This window comes from Anabas testudineus, chromosome 13 (assembly GCF_900324465.2).
Source record: "Anabas testudineus chromosome 13, fAnaTes1.2, whole genome shotgun sequence".
In the NCBI taxonomy this organism is placed as follows: domain Eukaryota; kingdom Metazoa; phylum Chordata; class Actinopteri; order Anabantiformes; family Anabantidae; genus Anabas; species Anabas testudineus.
This window is the reverse complement of record NC_046622.1, coordinates 9,536,524-9,551,688: the sequence shown is the minus strand read 5'-3', so window position 1 is coordinate 9,551,688 and position 15,165 is coordinate 9,536,524. Positions and strand designations below refer to the sequence as shown.

The 15,165-nt window shown below is 39.8% G+C and overlaps 3 protein-coding genes across 4 annotated transcripts; all 3 read right to left on the bottom strand.

Annotated features, from left to right (window-relative positions):
• Nucleotides 1-69: 69 nt before the first annotated feature.
• On the bottom strand, nucleotides 70-6,192 carry tagln (transgelin). 2 transcript variants are annotated; one of them, XM_026374408.1, is made up of 6 exons: nucleotides 6,042-6,169; nucleotides 2,541-2,583; nucleotides 1,559-1,750; nucleotides 1,296-1,467; nucleotides 1,022-1,124; nucleotides 70-884 (listed from the first exon to the last, which is right to left on the bottom strand). In XM_026374408.1, the coding sequence occupies exons 2-6, from the start codon at nucleotides 2,550-2,552 to the stop codon at nucleotides 746-748; spliced, it is 618 nt and encodes a 205-aa protein (XP_026230193.1). In that variant the 5' UTR covers nucleotides 2,553-2,583; nucleotides 6,042-6,169; the 3' UTR covers nucleotides 70-745. The 2 variants fall into 2 exon arrangements, with proteins under 2 accessions (XP_026230193.1, XP_026230204.1); XM_026374419.1 differs by lacking the exon at nucleotides 2,541-2,583 and having other exon boundaries at nucleotides 6,042-6,192.
• Nucleotides 6,193-8,444: 2,252 nt separating this feature from the next.
• On the bottom strand, nucleotides 8,445-10,896 carry cbln18 (cerebellin 18). Its single transcript, XM_026378578.1, has 7 exons — nucleotides 10,832-10,896; nucleotides 9,968-10,064; nucleotides 9,614-9,793; nucleotides 9,346-9,504; nucleotides 9,155-9,243; nucleotides 8,979-9,059; nucleotides 8,445-8,809 (listed from the first exon to the last, which is right to left on the bottom strand). Exons 2-7 carry the CDS (start codon nucleotides 10,062-10,064, stop codon nucleotides 8,681-8,683), a joined length of 735 nt encoding a protein of 244 aa, XP_026234363.1. The 5' UTR covers nucleotides 10,832-10,896; the 3' UTR covers nucleotides 8,445-8,680.
• A 2,520-nt stretch (nucleotides 10,897-13,416) lies between these two features.
• Nucleotides 13,417-14,718, bottom strand: LOC113174635 (complement C1q-like protein 2). The gene is made up of 4 exons (XM_026378718.1): nucleotides 14,689-14,718; nucleotides 14,493-14,597; nucleotides 14,273-14,413; nucleotides 13,417-14,129 (listed from the first exon to the last, which is right to left on the bottom strand). Exons 1-4 carry the CDS (start codon nucleotides 14,693-14,695, stop codon nucleotides 13,699-13,701), a joined length of 684 nt encoding a protein of 227 aa, XP_026234503.1. The 5' UTR covers nucleotides 14,696-14,718; the 3' UTR covers nucleotides 13,417-13,698.
• Between the last annotated feature and the right edge of the window lie 447 nt (nucleotides 14,719-15,165).

The following is a 15,165-nucleotide window of genomic DNA, read 5'->3' as shown; positions in this document are numbered from 1 at the left end:
AGGACCACCTACTGTCTGTTTCAATTCCCAAACTTCCCATTCCCCAGAATCACAAAGTCAGTTCCAAGATGTATTTCAAAGTCATTATTTAATAAGACTGTACAAAAATATCGGCGCTGATACAGCAGGCGCAGCATTGTGGAAGGTGGTAGGTATTGAACAATATTGTAACGGTAAAATTAAACATTACTGGTATGCCAGATGTCAGGACATACCTGGTAGGCCTTGGATATCTGGTTACTACTCAGTTTAAGAAAAATATGCCTCTGTAATTTACATAAACAAATCATTTTTCTGTCAATAGCCAATATGTATAATCTAGTAAACAGATGCTGTAAGTCACACATCAGAGATGAAACAATGGTCAGTTATTGACTTTTAAGTGCTATTTCCTACTGGGAGGAAACAGATTGATTTTTGGCACATGGTCATCTTGGTGTTTAGAACTCCAAGGCAATACACTTTTTTTTTTTAAATGATCTCACTTAAGACTAAAAACATTCAGTTGTACTGGTCCTAACTGCAGGGGGAGGGACAAAGCATGGTGTACTCTACCACCAGAGCAAGCATCTACATGAGGGGTTACAGGGCAGGTGGCAAGTGGGGCGTACTTGTTAGAAAGGAAACTAAACTCTAAAGAAGAAAAGGTTTTCGATGACAGGGGAGTTGTGGGAGACCAGGTAGACGCTTACAGGCACTAAGAGGGTGTCAGGGGCTGAAGAGGTGGAACTGTGGCTCAGTGGTTTTACAGGATCTGTCGGGGTTTTCCATAGCTCATGCCCTGCTGACTGGCTCCCTTATTGGACCCCATCTGTAAGCCAATAACATTTTTGCCCGCCTTCATCTGTTCATCGGAGAAATCTCGCTTGTTCTCTTGCGCTTTCCTGCAACACATCATTAGAGATATCAGAAGGTTAAGGCCCAAACTAAACTCCAGTGTTTCATAAAAAGATTTTAAAAAAGCCTAATTCAAAAGGACACCAGCATCATAGAGCGGGTTCAGTTTCATTATGGGACTCACTTGAAGAACCAGTTTGGATCTCCGTTGTATGTGCCTTCATCCTTGGTGACGGCCAAGCTGCCCAAAGCTGACAGGGTCCTCTGCACTGCAGCCAGATCCTTTCCTGTCCCGACACACACAGTCAGGATTATTAGTTTTCATTGCATTGTCATATTCAAGGCTTTTATTTCCCCGGTATATTTCAACCACAGAGCTTAAACCCAAACCAAACCATCAAATGCTTCATCAAATGCTTGGAATAACCAAGGAGCAAAGACCACAAAACCCCTCTGACCTTCCCACAGGTCCACAGTCTGGAACATGTCAGTCTTGGTGACACCATATTTCTCTGCAGCATTCAGGAACTGGGAGATCTGCTCCATCTGTTTGAAGGCCATGGGTGAGCTCTGAATCTTCTTCACAGGTTTGTCATGAGCGAACAGACTGTTAATCAACTCGCTCAGGACCTGAAACAAAAGGATTAGAGCACCTCAGAAACGTCAATCACAAGGCTACTTTGATTAAAAACAATTAATAAAACAGTCTTTTTGCACTTACACATCCGTCTTTCAACCAGGTCTGGAATCCCATTTTGCCTGGCTCTGGCCTGCCCACACCAGATCCACACTGACGGGTGATCCACTCCACCAGGATCTGCTCCAGCTCAGGGTCATATTTGCTATCGATCTTATCCTGAACCTGCCGGCTCATGCCATAGGATGGGCCTTTGTTAGCCATGCCAACGACTCCCTGAGAGGTGAGATTTAAAAATGTCATGTAAAGATTGAGTATGATAGAGGATCGAAAAGATGGAGTAAAGAGCAAAGGTGAGAAAGGCAGCGTGGGAACAAACATGAATACAACGGAAAAAGGAGACAGTGAACATCACTATTTAAATCCTCTTCGTTACAATTTACAGCAGTGTGTATATACATGACAACACACACGTTTTGTTGTGTGTTAACATCTTAGTGCATCAGTATCTCTCAGTGCAAACTGCTTGTTTTTTTTTTGGGTAAAACAAATCGTAGCTAACATTCACATTGCAGCAAAATTTGAAGGTAGCCTATATGCACATACATGCAGAGCAGTGACATCTAAATGATAGTTTGAATTACTCACACAGACACCCAGCGATACTCCATCCATATAAATTACATACATAATAATGTACACAATAACGCTAACACGTTAAAGACATGCAGATAAAAAGCGTGTAAGCATAAATGCTCAGCACACAGTTTGAATACCATTGTCATTAACAGCATTGTGTCTCCTAGTGCACACCATTTAGCCCTATCAGGACTCATGTCTGAGGCAAAGTGGTGAACAATGGGAGCTCTATTTCAGCCAGCGGATTTTTTGCATATTTTCTTAACACACACACTCTCTCGCTCTCTTTCTTTTGGCCTCTGTCAACACATACACGCGTCACTGCCAGCACTTTTTTTATATTTTTTTATTTTTATGCTTCTGTATTGCCTTTGGGCCAACAGCCAAGTGCAAAACCCATATCAAAGTGCTGTCTGCACCATCCAACCTTTGTTGCCATCTTGATCTCAGGTCACTTCAACTTCCTGTTCCTGGGGAGGTTCAAAATTAAAATGTTAAAGGTTAAACCTACTGGTTGGCTTGGCATGGGGAATGCAGTTGGGCAACCATGAAACTCTTTTTATGAACAATATAAATTCTTCTTGTAGCTCTGTTTTTGGTCTCCACCACCTCCTGAAGGAAACTCTTTAGCTGTCAAATGTTCCAATACATTAACCATGGAGTTTATCTTTATCTGTTGTTTATCTGAGTTTTCCGCTGTTACTTTTTTATAATATTTAAAGGTTTTTATTGCCACGCTCAATTGCAGTATTTGTACACTGTGATATTGCTAAATGAAGTATTTGTTTGCTTGTTCCTTCACTGCAAACATATACATTGCACATGTACAATATTAGATTCCAGCTGTGCTAATGGATTTATGCCCAGAGTGTCCGCAGAGTGTTACCACCAACCCTGTTTAATACTCTTCGGATTCCCTATGGTGCTTTTCCAGACCGCAGGAAACCAAACACACATGCTGGGCAACATGCTCACTTAAATACAACCACAGGTTCAGATTCTTTGTTTGATCTCCATCTGCCTCTGTCTCTATTTGCTTGGTATGCACACACACTTATTCCTCTTGCTATTCCCACTGACAAGCATCATTATATAATCATTCTTACAGAGTAATGTTTGTCTGGTATGCCGTTAACTCTTTTTCCATTGGCATTGAGTTCTTAGCCTCATAAACTACTCTTTGAACCACAATTGCAAATCACACACACTACACTGGGAAAGAAATAGAAATTATGTTTACCACATTGTGTATTCAATTCCTTCTCGTGTCAGGAGAAGAGAAGAGAAGAGAAGAGAAGAGAAGAGAAGAGAAGAGAAGAGAAGAGAAGAGAAGAGAAGAGAAGAGAAGAGAAGAGAAGAGAAGAGATTCATCTTTTTCTGGTCCATCTCACTTCTCCCATAACTTCTGTCCTCTATCAGTGTCTCTGTGTGTACAGCATGACAACCATATAAAGATAACATAATATTTTTTTGAGGTTAAACAAGTCCGTTAGGACCTCGCCTCTATTTTGGGTATTTATGTCTATCCAGGGATCTGTTATGTTTGGATCCCAGCCCAGGTCCTATAAATCAGGATTATCTGCTAAACAGGCTTCTGTGCTGTCTGCTTCTCCTTAAACATTTTTTAATACTCGCTTGATATATAATATAAAACCTTCTACTAATTCTCTATAAATTAGTTTTTTCAGTGACCTGAATGTCTAAGAATGTCCATGCATATGCTTTTTTTTTTTTAGCAACTTAACTTATAGGATATGGAACTAGTGTATCCACTATAGTATGAAGCAGGAGATGCTACTTTAATTCTGAAACATTTGAAAGCATTACTGCAGAAACACTTAGTTTAATTCATTTATTCCTTAGTACTTAAAGAGCTGTTACTATTGCTTCTAGCGCAATTACATCAGCTAACGCACAGTATAAAAGTCACTCCTGCTACTGTTACTGGTAATTCTACACACTTTGCTATTGCATTAAGTCCTGCCATTGATTTTCTGCTACCATTATATAATGGTACTACCATTTAGAGGAAAAACTATTGTTACATAACAGTTCTATTATATCCCTAATAATCACTAAGACAGGGGATTGAGGGATCAATGAGATTAAAAAAATCAATACAAAAAGCAAAATGCTAATAAAGAAGACCAGAAACAGTATTAAACCACAGATGTCAAGTAAAAGAAAGTCTTTGTGTCCTTTCAAAAGTCCCACATTGCTCAATCCCACAAGCATGACTTCATCACGTCCTTCCCTCCTTCTATCAGTGTCTCTCAGATGTGTTTTGCCTGCTCTGTTTCTCTATTACCATGGTAAATCTGCTTAATGCCAGAACAGGAAACCAGTGAGGGCTGTGGCAACTGTGGCAGCCTGAGGGAACGTGGCGTTATGTGGCCTCTCCTCCTCTACAGCTAACCACCATATAATGATTTCATGTGAAAAAACTCCCTGGGACTTGTTCAGATAGTTGTTACTAAGAATAATTTTTATTCCTGAGTATGGGCTCATTAAAGGTTAGATTAGATCCAGGAGCTTGTTTCAGTATAGTTCAGTAGTGCTGATGTCACTTTAGGCATCTGGTTGAGGGATGATCTCCCTGCAAATTGAAAACTACAGTTTGTCCTCGCAGCTCCAGTTTCTGCCAGCCCAGCAAGAAACTGCTGCTTTGTTCTGACTTGCCAGACTTTTATGACCACAGAAAACATTTTAAACTTAAACCTTACATGCTGCCAAGACGCTTCACGGTCCTGACAGACGTTGTAGGCTGCTGCATGTCTGAACTGATGTATTTCTACTGACAGAGGTGTGGATACTTTAGTGCTGTCCAATTGAACTCAGTGCCAGAGCCCGTGCACTTTTACACGGATGTGGTTTGTTTCTGGCTGTATAAACTGCTGTTCTGCTGTATTTATGTGGAGCCACAGGATTGGCGGTGTAGATAGTGTTATCTGCTCCTGTTGCTGCTGCTGAGAAGCTGAGCTGCCCATTGGTACTTCCCTTCTGCTCCTACTGGGCTGGTGTGCTGCCATATTTAATGATTTGCTAGTTATCGTCAGTCATTACAACTAAATAGCTGAAAAACACTGATGATCAAAAAATGGGTGTAAATATTTCATTTCTATTTATTATATTTATTTATTGATTGCTTTGTTGTACTTTTTGGTGTCCTGTATCCTCCTATCAGTATGGTCATTAGGGTGTGTGCTGTCCTTTCATACCTTGTGAATTCTTGTTGCCAAAATCCATGTATGGAAGTGGATCATTTGTTTGTGCAAATAGAAGTATGTAGACTGACAGAGATATGCGTCACTATCTGTCTCGCCTCTCAGCTTCTGCTGTCCTTGCTCCACATGGAAAACATATTAACCCTCATCTGAATTTTATTATAAGATAAACAGTTCACAATGAAACAACGCTCAGCCAAAAATGAGGTTATTGTGGAAACCACAATTAAAAGCAGATCGCTGGTTAAACCAGACTCTACATCAACAGTTTAACAGGTAATTATTCTAATGTCGAACAACTGAATAATAACTAATAATAAACACCTGATTGGTTAAATGTAACTAACTGTACAGTATTTGCATATACATGAACACCCATACACGACTGAACACAACAAATAGAGGTTATAACACTCATAATCCACAAAAACCCGTTCCCAAAATTTGTTCATGGTGCATGGTGAAAAGCGGACTTTTTTTTCCTACTTATAAACGACTACAACTTCTTGGTGGAAATGGAAATATATGCATATTTTTTGATAAGTAGCTAGGAAGGCCTGAGACCTAAAACTATAGGCTGGTGGATCTGTAAATTGATGCCATCTTCCCAAGCCACTGTTGATTTGTCCTACTGACCGTCGCAGAGCCACATCTGGATCTTTGTCCGATATGGGCGAGTAGAAGTATAATAAAAGTATACTCACTGTGTGAAGGAATAGGTCAGTTCTCCACTACTGCAGCCTGTAGGGTGAGTGGGAATGCTTGACTGAGAGTTTGTATATGCCTCGAAAGGGACCTCCCTCTCAAAAATGCCGGCTTAAAAGGAGCAGATGAGGCAAGATGACTTCACTATAGTGAACCAACAGAGAGAGGAAGGGAGGGAGGGAGGAGGAAAAAAGGGAGACTGAAGGAGAAATAGGAGGGAGAGAGGGAAGGAAAAAAGGAAACTTCATCCTTAAAAGGGCATGGCCTTTCAGCAGCTCCCTCTCCCTGTCGATGTGTTCCTTCCCCTCACGTCTAGTTAAAAAGCCCAGCCTTATTTGGGTAGAGCTGTTCCATGTAGAGGAGGGAGACAAGCAGCCAGGCAGCGTTGGTTTGGTCAGTGGGAATTCTCCAAATTCTTTCACCACAGCCTGCCTCGTTCAAAGTGACTGTGGGATGGTGAGGGAGAGGATAGAGGCTGGAGGCAAGGGGGGAGAGGGAGGAACAGAGATGAGAGACAGTATGTGCAAAGGAGAATAATGGTGTTATAAAGGTGGAACAATGTCAGACACCTCTCACTGTGCACTTTGTTCATAGTGTGCATGTGTAAGCTGTGAGATTGACAGACTTATTTGAAGGATGGGAAATTGTAGATAATGGAATTGAAGGGGTTAGGAAGCGTAGTGTCACTACTGATTATAAAAGGGGGAATAACAAAAAAGAAATTCTGTGTCTACATTTGTGCACATCAAGGAGGGATGGGAAAGTAGAGAAAGCAAGAGAAGAGAGGATTTAAGAGCGGAGAGGGAAAAAAAAACGATGGATGAGATGGTGAGGAAGAGTAATGGAGTCATCAGTGAGATACAGAACTCCATGTAAGTCCCGGGTGCTCTTCAGTAACTGTGTGTGTGTGTGTTTGCTGTTCTTAATGTGTGGGGTTTAAATCTATCTGTACAGTTACATAGTGGTGACTTGCCTTCCTTTTGGGGTCAATATTAGGGGCACACTTGGTTTTAAGTTAGGTCTAGGTCTAAGACCTGGTTATGGTATGAAGATGGTCGTAAAAATGTGTGTGGATGTATACTTCACCACCACCATCACACATGGTGCTTCCATCACTTCCACTACAAACATGGCAAGTCAGCATCATTTACAGTCCACTCTGAAGCTAAATAGTTTGTTCTTGTCGTACACGGATGACATACAGAAGCCATAACACAAGATGCAAATCAGCAGAAATCAGAAAGCCATGTTGAAATTTCCAGGAGGAGACACAGACTTTAAGGTTTATGGGCTGATGAGATGAAAGTGATGGAGGAGGATGGGCTTGCACGGCTGTTTCTAGAACAGGCTCACTAATCTTTATTAATACAACAACACATGATGGTGGCAACAAGATGAATTTACATAGAAATTCCTCAAAACGTATTCGGGGGATGCTCATCATGCAGAAAGACAATGACCCAAAATATTCTACAAACTCAACATGGAACTTAATCAGACGGAAAATGTGGAAGGTTTTAGACTTAGACTATCCCCAGACTTTATTCCAATTAAAAATTAATATCATAAGAAAACAACAACTTAAACATGTGGGTGTTCTCACATATTGTAATTCTGCTTCAATTAGCCAGTGAGCTGTTATTACACATTCTCCTATTTAACTGGCTGTGGTCAGTATTTATGTAATTGATTCCCATTGATAATAAATTCAGAGGAGAACTATGATTATTGATTTAAGTACCTAAACAAAAAAAATACAGAGTATAGTTATTTAATAACATAATTAGCTCGTAGACCATAAGACAAGAAACTAGTCACTTCTAGATATTAGTGATACCAAGCCTTTAGTAAGTAAACGAATATGCACATTTACTAAAATGTAAAATTAAAGTAAAAACATAATCCCACAAATCGGTGCTTCCTACTACGTCATAGTAGTTTTTCTTTTTTTTTTTACTGGAATGAATGGTATTTCTAGCTTAATGTGTATATACGTGAGTGTGTGTGTGTGTGTGTGTGTGTGTGTGCGTAAATGCATGGAGCTGCTCCCACGTCATGTGTTTATTCACTGAAAGAATTTACTTGGACTTGCAGTGGTTTATGATCTTCCATGAAAGGCACTTGTTTACAGGGTTATACAATACAGTCATCGGCCAAATGCTTACAGCAGCAGCAGTGTTATCACTCAGTGTTACCACTGCCAAATTAAATCAAAGCCTCTGGCTGCTACCTATTTCCATTTCCATATTTGTGTGTGTGTGTGTGTGTGTGTGCGTGCATGTGGCCTGAAATACATACCAAAATTATGAATAAAGTTACACCAATTGTCAAATAAACTTTTATTGTGTATGAATCAAAACAATTTCACACTTTTACAGTGGTAGTAGTTTACTGATGTCTCTTTTAACGATGGAAATATTTATGTTTTCATGCAATCATAAATGCATGCACATAAATATATAAGTCTATGGATGTATGATTTATATTGTTCACATCTACTGCAGCCAATGTTAAACTACAGGGTTTGTCCCATGATAGGTCACAAAGGTACAACCACTCATCTGTTCATCTCAGGTTAGTGAGGATGTCTTTATTTAAGGTCCTGCTCATTAAGTGGCCTGGATCTCCAGCTTGTGTATTACTCATCAATGTAGGGGTACAGTATGTACCCTGAAAAAATATTGAACTCAGGGTATTTACAGATCTTCCTCCCAGATATCAACTCCACATAGACTTGATCGCCTCTGTGCAGCTCCAGCACCACAACCTGAGAACATTCACAGTGAACAGTGTCATTTTATATAACCACGACAATATCAAATAAAACTCACAAGGAAGTAACGTGATCCCCCCAGGTCTTAATTTGGGCTGTAATTGTAATATTTGCTTGTTAAATTTGTCTGCAGCAAACATTAACGCTTGTTGTCACTTCCTACCTGACTGGCATTGTCTTCACTATCCTCTCGATTGTTCTCCCACACGTTGGCTGTTGGCCTCCCATTCCAAATCAACTGGACCTAAACACAACATTAACACATGAGTGTGCTGCTTTTGCCATAGATGAATGCGTTCTGAAATCAGATATTTGATTAATCAAGTTTGGTTTGTTTACTTTATGATAGAGACGCCCTGCCACTTCTACAGATGAGTAGACGGTGAGAGAAAACACATAAACACCAGAACGAGGGGCAGTGAAGACACCTGGAGAGAGAAGTAAGGAATTAATCGAGCTGTGATCATTTCTATTAGCTTGTTTTACATTAAACTTGAACTTAAAATACTTTTTTTGTGTATGTTTCCTACCCAAGGTTGGGCTGTATCCTCTGCCATCATTAAGAGTGATGTTGCCGAAGGGAACTGGCACATTAGTATTGAAAGGACCAAAGCAACGCTCAGTAGATCCAGGAATTGTGATGGCAAGACTTGGGTCAATGGTGGCCTTGAAGGCAATCTTGACACCAGCTGAGCATGAAAGAAAGATTTGATTTGTTGTACTCAGTGTCCATAAATTATTTTTGGATTTCATACACGCTGTTCTAGCTCCCATTCATTGGTGCAGGTGTGTGTTTACCTGTAAGTGACTGTACTCTGCTATTCAGTGTGCTGATTTCTTGCCACAGTATTTTAATCCTTTGGAGGGTGTCATCTTCTACTTGATACAAGTCATTGGCTCCACAACAGCAGCCTCTCTGTTGATTGAATGTACAATTGCAGTCCCAAGGTTCACAGGTCATAGATCCAATCCATTGGACTGAGATCGGATAGAGGAATGATGAGAACGGAAACGGTGAAAAGAGGGGAAGGGAAATGAAGGGGTGGAGCTTAATTAAAGGAAATGCATGTTTAGGTTGCAATGATTTAAAAAAGTCAAATGGCTAGATGATATAAGTCATATATATGAACCAAATAGGTCTGTGCGGCTTACGTGAAGCTACTTTCAGTGTGTCAATGGTGCTTTGGGCGTCTGCAGGACCGCAGAGAAGCAGCGGCCCCACCAGGAACAAAACCAGTACTACAACCATCTGAAAAAAACAAGCATTCACATGTGCTGAGACTGGAGAGGAGACAAATGCAGTGCCAGGTGATCTTACAGTGAATTCAAATATAATAAACAATAATTACGCATCTACCCATGATTTAATTTGTTGGATTACTCTGTTAAATTCTGAGTGGTGTTGTTTAGAGGTTCTGTCCATTGACTCCAGTGTTTCTATGTCATAACAAAAATCAGGACTGTATAGCAATTAGTCATTTTGGTTCCATGGCTACAACTACTTAGGTGAGTTGCTCTAGCTTTTGTTGACTGTGCCTAATTTTCTATTTACATGAAATAACTTAGAGAACATAATGGACAGGACATTATATACAGAGTTGGTAATCTGTAAATCTTATGAATACTGGTGAAACAATCTTATATGCAGCTAAGACGTCTGAAACATTCTGCTTGGTTTTCAGTCACCAGAAGCCCTGTGATCTACCAATTAAAATCAGGGACCTGAATTAGCCGAACAGGAATATGTTCGCTCATGACTGTTTAAGACTGTATTCCTTTTTGTGTTTTTTTAGGATAATGGTTTGAAGCTTCTTAACAAAGGTGGTCGTAAATTTCAGATCCACATCACTTTATTATTATAGTCAACACTCAAGACAGCACAAATATTTGAAGTTGAGAAGACAGAACTATAAATGTCACAGTCTTTACTGAGCTAATTGTATTGTTGCTATTATTTTTTCATAAATATTTGGTGAGTGAATGAGCAATATGTAAGGATAGAAAGGTAAAACTTACAGTTTTTCTTCCTCAGTCTCTTCTTCTTTCTGGTTCTTGTGAGTTTGTAAAACTGAGATTACGCGTTTTAAGCAGGAGATGATTTCAGCATCTTATTGGTGCATTTCAGGTGATCCTCCTCTTAAACGACAGAAGCTCCACCTCTCTCACACACGTCTACACGCCCATCCAAGCACACAATCGTGTTTTGATGACTTCAGAGAACATTACATTAACTCACATTGTCTTACATTGACCACTGATATCAGATAGACACACACACGCACACACACAGGCTCACAGCTACACGCACACACACTGGATTTCCCTCCACCGACAGCAGAAAGTACATCTCTGGTTATACAATAGATAGTTTTCCTCTAGTGTGAAAGAACAAGAATTATTGTTGGGATCATAATACCTATTTCAGGACGGCGGTGTCTGGTTGCCAGAGGACTCCAGCTGCTCAGAGATGCTGATATGGTGAACATTGTTGTCAGGTCCCTGAGGATATAATGGTCCGAACATAAGAAGAGAAAAGATGCTGATAGGAGGAAGCGTTATTGGTCCCATGATAAAGATCTAGATCTGACTATAAATTCCAGTGTCACCTGGTTCTCATACTGACATAGAAGGAAGAGACAAGTGATATTCAGTGGATATTGTTGGAAGCCCAGATGTATTAATTGTATTTCGAAGGGCTGAGATATGTGATAGTTGCTTGGCTGAAGCTCACTCCATATCCATGTGAATGAAACGATTTTGTGTTGTGGGGCACTTGCATTCAGTAAGACACAAAGCCATTATCAGGAAGGTGTTGCTAAGACTTACAGTGTTCAGTGACAGCTTCAAAGGAAGACAATTTCCATGAGACATCCAATATGTTTGTCAAAAATGTTTACACAAGACAAACAAAGAAGAGGGGAACCATCTCAGAGCTCATTTATCAAACGGGTTTTCAATGGGTTGTTCCAGATTGATCTGTTACGTGACTGAAGTGATTTAAAGCTCTACTACAGTTTTTAGGAGTATTTAATTCATTTATTGTCTTGGTTTATTCTGTTTTATTATTATTGTTTTATTTATTTGATATTTTTTAAATTGTGTATATTATTCATATAATCTCAGAGTTCAAAGAAAATGGCAGCTAATTGTACAAGAGGTCATACTGTCACTCTGGTTGTTCATAAGCTAAAGTGTCCCAGTCATTTGCCCTTGTTTTTCATCTGGTCCTATTAAATATCAAGATTTTTTCTGTGTTGACAGTTACGTTTAAAGCTATCCGGGCTCCAGGGATGAGGTATTGTCTGTGTTTTTTGATAGCCAGGTCAGCTGACCTCGTTCTTCACATGCACACGGTCTTATCTACGGTGTGTTAGGCGTTTTATGTCTTCTTCGCACACATTTCTTCAAAACAGATCATGATTCACACCATGGAATAAAAGTGGCATGATGTGTGCCATGCCCTGATCTCAGATGTGATTTCAAACCAGAGCTTTAAATTACTGCGTGATAGGGAGAACAAGGGTGGTCATGTTTCTGAGATTGTTTGATATGGAGGTGAAAATGTGCCAGAGTTCATTTGAGTGTGATGAAGCCAGTCTGAAAAGTATCAAATTAACGTAACGTTGCTCTGTTAGATTTTCCTTCAAAGAAAATGACTTCCTGTTTTATGACCTCATTTAAACAATATAAGTAGAACGGTGTTGTTCTCAGTTTAACAGGAATAATAAGGAATAAGGAAACATTTCATGCTTGAGCAATTAATTTTATTTAATTATATTTTACTTTACTGCACTAATGCATGAAATTAGGAAAAGACAATAAGTATAAAGGTACAAAACAAAGTTCCTCTGTTAAACAAGGACGGGGTCTCCAGAAAATCTGAGATACATTTTAAGTGACCTTTTACAATGTAATAAAGTAAATTGTTAGCAATGAATAACTTGCATTTGTTTCTTATGTATGCACATGCAGCTAATGCAAGTCAGCTAATATCCAAGATGCATTTCCCAAGTATTCTTTCAATCTGCATCTCATGTGTTACAACATTAATATAACATTGTTGGACTGAAATCAGAGATACCATATCTCTTGCATCCTATTTCCTTGTCAAAACACAATTGACATTACACACAATGCGACTAGACCATCAACAGATGCCAGTGTCACATACTAGCAGTGGATAATGTAGCTTTAAGCCTCTTGTTTCAAACAAATGTTTTTTTCAATATATGCAGCAATAGTACACAAGATCTAGTTATAGTGCCTGCATGAGCTGCTAATACCCACGATGACACGTTCTGTGTATCTCAGAAGTGACTGTAAGTTGATTAAATGTTCATAGTGTGGCAAAGAGTCATCGGGTGCCAATGTATCCGTAAAGTGATTCACGTAAATGTTTCCAGTGTATGTTGTTATGTCTAATTGTTGTTATAAAAATTGGTTAATTATACCTAAAATCTCAAAACTGTACAAAAAAACAAACAACAAAGCAAGGTTAATTTTTTAATACTTTTATTTTCAACAATTTGTTCAACATAGACATCACATTTATTTCAGCTGAAATCAGCTATAATGCCAACTGTTTCATTCATAATCCTGATTCACTGTCAGTGGAATTTTACAGATGCATGTACATAGTTTCCTCAAACATGACATGACATGATATCAATAAGAAAAAGCTAAGACAGAGCACAGATATTCATGCTTTGAGGTTTTTAAGCTGTCAATTGAATCCAGATGCAATGGATTTAAAACCTTCATCCATCAAGAACAGATTGAGATGAAATGAGGCTTTACAAGGCACCACTGAAGGATTTCATCTAGCAGACTCTAACCTTGTTAGTAGGGGTTGGTTTAAAACCACCGTTCTACACCTTCCTAACTTATTCAGTAAGATAAAGCAGAAAACCACTGAAAGTGTTGTAGTGGCTGTCATCGCAGAGGAAGCAGCCTTTCGGCAGCTTCACATCCACCTGGTCGCCAGCGCTCAGTTGCAGGACCACAACAATAGTGGCACTGTCCTCTTGGTCGTTTGTATTTTGATCTTTTGAGGCAGCGACCAGCTGGTTGTTAAGCTGCAGACTGGCACAAGCGCTCAAGAGGTTACCAGGAGCACCAGCATCACTGTAGACACTGACAGCAAAGGTATAGACACCAGAGTGAGGAGCCGTAAAAATGCCAGTGCCAGCGTTGTAGTGGCCACCCAAGTTAAGGAAGATATTTTTGTAGATGATGACGCTGTTGGGGTTTAAGGGGCCGTAGCACCTAAATTGCTCATCACCGTAAAGACTGGCAGAGAAGGCAGTGCGACTGGCTGGAGATACAGAGGAGATAAGAAAAGACAGATCAGGAATGTAAAACAGCCTGTGTGACTGTGCAACAGTGTTTTATTCGTTCAGACACTTTTATCATCTGCACTCTTTGCTGCCTTCTGTAACCCATGAATGCTTCACTCACCTTCAATATTGTTGAGACTTTGCTTTGTCAGTAGGGATTCCCTCTCTATCTTAAACAGGGCTTCGTTAAAGTACGTCTTCAGCCTGTTCACTTGCTGCAAAATCAGACAGCAGCTACAAGAAGCCTGGTCCGCACGGCACGCTGAACACGAACACACATGAATACACTTGCAGATAAAGATATGTGCACACGCATTGATGACATACTTACAATTCCTCACCATTGCCCGCATTGGGGTCTGTATCTGGTCCTGTTTTGCCAGGTCCTTCCCAGGGATTTGTAAATTGAGCCAAAGCCGCTTGCAGCAAACACATCAATACAATAGCTGGGGGGGAGAAGGTCAAGTGAAAGAGCTTTGCATTAAATACAGTATATGCTAACAATTGCCAACTCTGTCTATGTGTTTACCATCTCACCTCTCATGCTGATGCTAAACGCTGACAGCTTCACAAGAATGGAAAGTGACTGACCAGGTAAAGGAGTATTGTGGATATATATTTTTCACAGAACCCCTCCCTTGTTACTTCTCGGTACTTCTCGCTCCTCCTTGTTTTTTTGTAACTAACTGTTGCCTTTGTAAGTGTACGGCACCGCTGCGAGTGTTTTATTGTCATCACCAAGTGTAGGCGTGTAGATGATGCAGATCGGGTATCATTTGCTGTCTGAGGAGATGCGACACGAGGACACAGTTGAAGAAGAAGAAGAAAGGAGCTGCATTATAGTTGATTAGAATGATTTTCAGATTTTTATCTAGTTAAACTGACATGTGGAAAGTTGCAGTTACAGTTAGTTTACAATAAGCACTAGTGGATACAATTTGATCTGCACATTAATATAATCTGGTTATATGACAACATGTCAAAAGCCACATGGTATTAAACCCTGTGGCTCTT

Excerpts from the sequence above, each read along its gene's own strand:
- cbln18 (XM_026378578.1), bottom strand. The coding sequence starts at position 10,064 with ATGGTTGTAGTACTGGTTTTGTTCCTGGTGGGGCCGCTGCTTCTCTGC. Across the intron at positions 9,505-9,613 it reads CAGAGTACAGTCACTTACAG|CTGGTGTCAAGATTGCCTTC; the intron begins GTAAACACACAC and ends TTTCATGCTCAG. Across the intron at positions 9,060-9,154 it reads CAGGGCGTCTCTATCATAAA|GTCCAGTTGATTTGGAATGG; the intron begins GTAAACAAACCA and ends TGTTGTGTTTAG.
- LOC113174635 (XM_026378718.1), bottom strand. Across the intron at positions 14,414-14,492 it reads AGACCCCAATGCGGGCAATG|CGTGCCGTGCGGACCAGGCT; the intron begins GTGAGGAATTGT and ends GTTCGTGTTCAG. Across the intron at positions 14,130-14,272 it reads AAGTCTCAACAATATTGAAG|CCAGTCGCACTGCCTTCTCT; the intron begins GTGAGTGAAGCA and ends CTGTATCTCCAG.
- tagln (XM_026374408.1), bottom strand. Across the intron at positions 1,125-1,295 it reads GACTGTGGACCTGTGGGAAG|GAAAGGATCTGGCTGCAGTG; the intron begins GTCAGAGGGGTT and ends GTGTCGGGACAG. Across the intron at positions 885-1,021 it reads GATCCAAACTGGTTCTTCAA|GAAAGCGCAAGAGAACAAGC; the intron begins GTGAGTCCCATA and ends GATGTGTTGCAG.